Below are 7589 nucleotides of genomic sequence, written 5' to 3'. Positions count from 1 at the left end.
CAGCAGCTGCAGAGGTCGGCTCAGACTTTTCCTGGACACACACTCAGGACTAAGGAAGCCCTTGAGGTTCCAGATAATTAAGGACTGAGTGGGCTCCGAAAGGGAGAGGTAGGATTTAGTAGGGAGGAATGATAATTTCCCCCTCTAGCTGTCTAGGTTCTTGGTGGAGACCTTTCTCTATATAATAAAAGACAGGTTAAGAAGAGAAAAACAAACAGAATGATATGTATACCTTCTGTATGCATGGAGGATACCAGGGAGCTCTCCAAAATGGCCAAGCCACCAGCTTAAATACCACCTCCGGCCAAGATGTTGTGGTGGGGGGAGCACTGGCACACCCCATCCAGCCTCATCTCCAGCATTGTCCACACCGGGCAGCCGGCAGCTCCAATGTCCCACTTTTTTTGCACTGCTGGGCTGTTGCATGTCCCTTGTCTGGACTGTCCTTCCCCTTCGACCATAGGCAAGCGCCTACTCCTTCTTCAAGACGCAGGTGCACTGGCAGGCCTGGTGATGAAGCCTGCTCCCCACCCTGTGCTGGGGGGGTCCTATTCCACTGGTCCCCTCACAGGTGGGCTGCCTGCCCTTCCTCCTGCTGTGCTAACGCTGGCGCCCCACCCCTTTCCCAGCCCTCTCTGCAAGCTCAGCCTGGGCCTCTGAGGTCTGAAACGGGGTCAGACACAAGGATCCCCCTGGGGCGGAGGCTGAGGGCGTTCCCATGCTGGAAACTTGCTGCTTCCACTGAGTCCCTGCGGCTCAGCTGGAGACAGGGCAAACCTAGAGGCAGGAGTGTGTACCCAGGGCCCCACTCCCGGTCCCTGCCTCTCGGAATCAAGTCTGAACACCCCCCTCCAACCCAGGAGGCCCTGAGATCCCTTTCTCACACTCCAGCTCCCCCCATTCCCCCACTCCATCCTCCCACTGTTGAGGAGCAGCTATCTGCTTCAGCACGCACCTGCTCAGCATCCTTCAGGTGATTTCTGAGCAAAAATGCTGTCTCTGGGCCCCAACCTGTGCACAGGGACCAGTGGCCCTTCCACCTCTGTCTCCTGGCTGTCTCTCCATGGCTCTTGCCCTAGCTGGACTGAGCTCTGGAAAGGCAGAGACCCTAGAGCCCCACCCTGCTGTCTGCAGCCCCCAGCCTCAGAGGGTGCGTGAAAGACAAAGAGAGCTGGTGACCTGTGCAGTCACCAGGTCCCACCTCAGAAGGGCCCTGTGATTGGTGGTGACATTCTTAACATTCGAAGATGGTGCCTTATATTACGACCCAGCCCTTGCTCTCACTCATCTGTGGGAGAGGCCTGGTGTGGACATTAATAAGCAAGTGACTCTCTCAGGGCATCTGGCCCATTGAGCACAGGCAGGGGCTGCTGGCTTGCCCACTGCAGTCCCACTGTCCCTCCTCCTGGGGGTGCCTGCCCTCCCACCCCGGAGGTAAGCAGTTTTGGCCAAGGTTCCCTGCGCAGTGCAGTCCCCCTATCACTGGACCCCACGGAGCCGCTGTTTCAGTGCTTCTTATCAACCTGATCTAGGCTTGAGGCTGACTGCAGGAATGTCAGGAAGCCCACCAGCCCCTGCAGGCGCCCACCCCATCCCGCTCACTGTCACCCCAGCCTCAGGGGCAGCTCTGGCCCGGCCCTTACCAGAAAATGCTCTCTGAGCTGCAGGTCTCTCTTGCACCCCACCCTCCACCCAGGGGCCCATGTGGCCTCTGCTTTCCGCCTGGAGATCAAGAGGCCCTTCAAAAGGTCCTTGCATACCCACCAGCCAACAACAAGGAACAAGCTGCGTCTTCAAAAAACCTCCAGCCACCTTGGCCCCAGACAGGCCCTCCAATAGTAATGGCGACAGGAACTTTCACACTGGGGAGGGGGAAGAAAAATCCCCTTTTATTAAGAAAATAAGAGTTAATCCTTCACTTTTCCCAGGGGACTTGACCCTGATGCAAGGTGACATCTTCTTCAGCCACCCCCCAGGACCCCCTGAATCCGAGTGGGGTGGGCATCAAGTCCACTCCATCCCTTTACAGGGGCCAATGCTGGTCTGCTCAGGGCCTGGAGAAGTAGGCGGGCAGGTGGGCATGGCTCTGGAGGTGGGGGTCGGGGGGAGCTGTGATGGGCGTGGGGGTGTGTGTCTGGGGTGGGGGTGGGGCTGAGGGGGCAAGAGTGGCGGAGGCAGGCGGTGTCTTGCTGAAATAAGGGAAGGGAAGAACACCACCTCTCCCCCCACCCCCTGAGGCCCGGTGCCTTCTCCCTCCGAATTCTTCATAAATAAAATTTCACAGTAATGGAGGCATATCCTTCCAGGGTCAGACCAGCTGGTTTCCCAATGGGGAGCCAGGCCTTCGGAGCAGCACGGGAACTACTGGGACCGGAGCACGGCTCTCTGGCCCTGCGTCTGGGGGCAGAGGAGTCGCGGGGCGGGGGCGTGCGGTGAGGTGGGGCTGCAGCCCATCCAGAGGTTCTGAGGATCACTGAGGTAGTCAGAGCGGCTGCTCCAGCTTCCGGACAGACGGGAGCCGGACAGAGCAGCGCCGGACGCAGCCAGGAGTGAAGCCACCTGGGAGCAGAGACTGTGCAGTCAAACCCCAGGAAGGTCAGGGGCTGGAGGGCAGGGGGGTGCTGAGGGCCTTCTGAGGCTCGGTCTCCAGGAGCCCCTGGAGGTGTTGACAGGAGGAGGCCTGTGAGCCTGCACAGGGTTGAGCTTCTCCTGAAAGGGCTGCCCAAGCAGCCCGTAGGGAGAGTGAGGCATTTCACAGAAGCCGGAGGATCCTCTCTGTGAAGACAAGAGGGCAGCCCTGGACCCCTCGAGGGCAGGTCGAGCCGGGGTACCTGAGCACAGGGTTCCTTCAGAGGTCATCAGGGCCTCCCGCCCTGTCAGAGGGAGCCAGACCACAGACCCAGGCTAGGAGAGCTGCCAGAGAACCAGTCTCTAGTCTGGGCTGTTCGGAACGTGGCCAGGCCTCAGTCCTGGTCACCCGCACCCCACCACACCCAGGGGCACGTAAGGCCCACCCCTCCACCTCCCTGCAGGGGACCAGAGGCAGTGCCCTGGCCTTGCAGCTGCAGCCTCATGACTTGCAGGGACTCTGGGGCACATGTGTCTCGTCAATCCTGACGGCCCGAGCCGGGTCAGAGCACCTGGAGCTTGCGGGAGCAGGTGAGGTTGCCATGCACCAGCTCCCACATGGCCAGCAGCTCGGTGGGCAGCAGCTTGTGCACGACAAGCATGGAGCGGAAGAAGCAGGGCTCCTTGTTCATGCGGCTGTTGCGATTCCTGGAGATGCCGAAAGTCTTGAAGCCCTCGTGGGCCATGGGCCGCACGCCCAGCACCTCCAGGCACATGCCCAGGAAGACGTCGTCGATGGGGTAAAGCTCCAGGGTATCGCAGCTGTGGTGCAGGCGCTGGGCCAGTCCCCCGGCCATAAGGAAGCCCCCTCCACCTGCGTAGGGTGGGTAACTGTTCTGGTTGTACAAGATCCCCGGGATGTAGTACTTGCTATCCTTCCGGCGGATGGGTCGGGCGTGATGCAGAACGTCGCCCACAAACAGGTCCTCCTGGGGCCGCCGGTCGGCCAGAAATTCCAGAAGGTTGGTGGGGTTGACGAAAACATCGTCATCGCCCTTGAAGACAAAGCGGACATCAGGGCAGTAGATGTCGAGCCACTTGAGGAAGTGGATCTCCTTGAGGGTCAGGTTGAAGAAGCTGTCGAGGAAGTCCCATTGCAGGATGTCCCCGTAGATGCGGTCCTCGTAGGCGAGCAGCTGCTGGTAGTGGGACTGCTCCTCCGGCTTGGAGGCCTTGCCCAGCAGGAAGAGAGTGCGCACCGCGCCGCGGCCCCTGTCTGCCGACTCCTGCTCGCGGCCCCAGGTCTGGCGGATGGCTTCGCGGCGGTCATGCTGCGCAATGATGGACTTGACGACCACCAGCAGGTACACATCACCGCTGCACTTCTCCGGATGGTTGAGCAGCATGGGAAAGTAGCGGCAGTGGCGATACAATAGAAACTGCTGGAAGTGTGGCTCCAGGCCCTGGAACCAGGATTGGTGGGTTAGGTTTACATTGGCCGAGCAGTTAGTGGTGTTCACGTCCCAGGCCTGGGGCCTCCGTGAAACCACGGGAGTGGGGGTGACCACCTCCTTCGCGCTCTTCCAGAAGCTGTCAGGGTTCACCAGGAGTCCGCTGGGTTTCTGGGCCTTCTGTTGCCTGAGGGAGGCTGGTGGGGGCTCCTGCAGAAACTGGCTGGGGGTCAGACTGCGCTGGAATACTGTTACAGCCACGAGCAAGGCCAGGGACAGGCACACGCTCTTGTAGACGGTTCTCTTCCTGGGGGTAGGGGTGAGGTGGGGAATGGATGGTTCAGAAGAGAGAAGAAAGGATGAGTCAGTCCCCTTGTACAGAGCTGCAGTCCCAGATGGGCAGATGGCCCCTGTACACAGACTCAAGTCCCTGGGCCCCTGAGCGGACAGAGGAGGTCTTGCTTCTTTTCCTATCCTGACCTCTTCCCTTCTCCAGGACCAGGGAGGCACACAACACAAAGCTTAAGTACAGGCGCTGTGAAGTCACGCTGCTGGAGTTCAGATTTTGGTCCCACTATGAATGGGGAAAGTTCCCCTCCCTCTGCCACCCCATGGCTCAGTGATAAAAAAAAATCCGCCTGCAATACAGGAGTCGCAGGAGATGTGGGTTCGATCCCTGGGTTGGGAAGATCCCCTGGAGGAGGGCATGGCAACCCACTCCAGTATTCTTACCTGGAGAATCTCATGCACAAAGGAGCCTGGTGAGCTACAGTCCATAGGGTCACAAACAGTCAGACATGACTGAAGTGACTTAACACACGCACACACTTACTGAATACAAGCTATATGGAGACGTTTTGTGATTTCTCTTAACCCGTCCAAGCTGTGATTTGTTTTCTTTCCCCAAATGAGGATAGCATGCAATTGGCGTGTCAGCTGCAGTGCTGGGCACAGAGTGGGTTTGGAGTTGGGGGAATGCTGTGATTCTACAAGGGATTGACCTGCCCTGCTCCCCATCTCTCCCTCAGGCACCCTGCTTGCTTTGTGCAAACCTGGTGAACCACTGGGGTAGACTTCTGGGAGGTGCAGAGAAGACACCTGTTCAAAAAGTATAGGGGCTCCTGGGAAGAAAGCTCTCACTAAACCTGAGGAAGCCTGTCCCTCCCCTCCCACCCCCCATCCATCTGATACAACAAAAAAAGGACAGTTCTCACCATTGACACAAGCCTGAAAATGGGGCGAGCATCTCCCAGCAAGCCCACTGTCCCTGTAGCCCCAGTCTGAGCCCCACTCGGAGAGCTGAATTCCCCCAGCTCTGCTGCCTTGAGAGGGGCACAGTTGGACCCCACTCTCCAGGGTCCCTCATGCCAAATTAACCCCATTACACCCCTTTAGGAAGCAGAAATCAGTTCTTGTCTAGGAGCGCTCGCAGGGCCAGGGTCCTGAGTCCTTGGGCCCTGAGTCCCTGGGCCCGGGGACCCTCTCTCCTCAGCTCACAGTCTGGGGAGACCCAGGCCACCTGCCATGTTTTCTTCCGGGGAGATGCAGGAGCTGGGGACTCCAGGGAAAGGGCAGGCCAGAAAAGTGTGGCTTCACAGGGCCAGGCCAGAAGGGTGCCAAGAGGGGAGATTCGGGGTGATGGGAGAGACAGGCAGCAAAGTGGTGAGACAGGGACCAGGTGGTCCAGCCTGGGGTGGCCTCAGGACCGGCTGATGAAAGGTGCAGGCACCCTGGGTGAGTGATACAGAGCCCAATGGACAGACATTTTCCCATGGGCTCCCAAGATTTCCTCTATATAGAGTTGGAGGGAGGCTGGGTCATCTCAGGTGCTGGGGTAGGGGTGTGACCCAGACCCCATCCTCCCAGGAGGACAGGGGAGTGCTCCGGCCTGGTTTGTTGGGTTGGACTGAGGGGGTCACCCCAAAGAGGGCCATGAGGCTATGCCCCTTCACTCCAGGCTGTTTCCACTCCATTTGTGGGGGGAAAAAAGCCCCCAGTGCAAGAGAAGAGAAGGGGAGCGGTGGGCAGGCCGGAGGCCCTAGCTCCGGGAGAGGAAGGAGAGCCACTCTGGGGTTGAGCGTGGAGGACAGGGGTCCCCCAGGACGCAGGAGGCCCTCGGAACCGGAGACGGGACCCAGCTACCGGCGAGACCTTGCGGTCCCCAACTCCTCGAGTCCAGGAATGAGATCTGGGTGCCTTGGGGCCGGAGCGTAAGAGAGCAGAGGGACGGCGGGGGAAGACTGAGCGCACAAGTCCACCTCGGTCCCCGAGTCGCCGACCGGCCGGCCCAGGCGTCGCGCACGGCCGGGCATCTCCAGCCATCGCCGCGCCAGCCCAGCTGCGCCCCCCGCGACCCGCGGCATCCCTCCCCGCGCCCGCAGCCCGGGTCCCCGGCCCGACGGCCCCACTCACCACAGAGACATGGCGGCCCGGGCCACGGCGGCGGCGGAGCAGGGCGCGCGGATCGCAGCTCTGAGCGCCGCAGGCTCGGGGACGGCGGGCGGGCGGGGACGAGGAACGGGACAGGGACAAGGGCGGGCGGGGGCGGGCGGGGGCGAAGGTCCGGCCGCGCCCCCGCCGAGGCTCTCCACTTCCCCGCGGCCGGAGGAGGGGCCCGCAGGGTAGGCGGCGGCCCAGGTACGTTAACCCCTTCGGCGCCCCCCCGGCCCTCCATCCCCGCGACCGCGGGGCGCAGCGCGGCGGGGCTGTAAAGGACCCATTTTCCGGAGGTGGCATCCGAGCCCCGGCGGCTCCCGGAGCCGCCTACGGTCATTCGGCCGGAGCGTGAGTGGCTGAGTCGGGACATCGGAACTCACGAAGGTCACCCCCGCCACGGGGGACGGGGGTCCTCCCCGCTTGGGGGGCTTCCCCGGGGTCGCCGGTCCCTCTGGGTGCTTGCGAATCGGGACCCCACCCACCTCCAATCTCCCCGGGCGCACGGGGGCCCCGCCATTTCCCTCCGGCCCGGTCCGGCCTTTTTCTGGGTGGGAGAAGCCGAGACAGGGCTTCCTTTCCTCCTGTCTGTTTCCCTCTGCCCTCTCCCCTGGCCCCCTCCAGGTAAGGGCCCCCACCCACCCCCGCACCCCGCTATCTAAGGTGGGGTCTACAGAGGACAGGGACTGGGGCGGAGAGAGCAGAACCCCAAGCAGAGATCAGGAAGCGGCTGGGCTGCCCGAATGGGGACCTTCCCGAGCGGGGACAGCGGCCCACGCCGCCACTCTGAAGCCTTCTCTTTGCCCCGGACAACGGCCTTCTCCATCTCTGGAGCCCTTCCAACCTCAGAGAACCCCTCCTAACCTCCAAAAGGCCTGTCTGCTGGCCCAGCCTGACTTTTCATCTGTCAACTAGTATTTCACTTCAAACCCCATTTTGTCCCTAAGCCTTTATTAATCTCTTTGTGTATGCCACACCCAGCGACTCCTAGGGAGTGGGCTGCATGAAGACAGAGAACTCCCGGTGCCCAGTCGGGTCCCGGGTGGTGGGTGTTCCACCCAGGTGATTTCCAGAACCCCCAAATAGGTAAAACCCCCCGTGGGTCCTGCTATTGCCCAAGGTCTGTTCTAGCCTTGT

The 7589-nt window shown here is 61.1% G+C and overlaps 1 protein-coding gene across 1 annotated transcript; it reads right to left on the bottom strand.

Moving 5' to 3' along the window:
* Window positions 1-1867: 1867 nt before the first annotated feature.
* Window positions 1868-6575, bottom strand: B3GNT7 (UDP-GlcNAc:betaGal beta-1,3-N-acetylglucosaminyltransferase 7). The gene is made up of 2 exons (XM_006041867.4): window positions 6432-6575; window positions 1868-4326 (listed from the first exon to the last, which is right to left on the bottom strand). Exons 1-2 carry the CDS (start codon window positions 6440-6442, stop codon window positions 3132-3134), a joined length of 1206 nt encoding a protein of 401 aa, XP_006041929.1. The 5' UTR covers window positions 6443-6575; the 3' UTR covers window positions 1868-3131.
* Window positions 6576-7589: the final 1014 nt, after the last annotated feature.

This window comes from Bubalus bubalis, chromosome 2, assembly GCF_019923935.1.
Source record: "Bubalus bubalis isolate 160015118507 breed Murrah chromosome 2, NDDB_SH_1, whole genome shotgun sequence".
Taxonomy (NCBI): Eukaryota; Metazoa; Chordata; class Mammalia; order Artiodactyla; family Bovidae; genus Bubalus; species Bubalus bubalis.
This window is presented reverse-complemented; position numbering and strand designations above follow the sequence as displayed.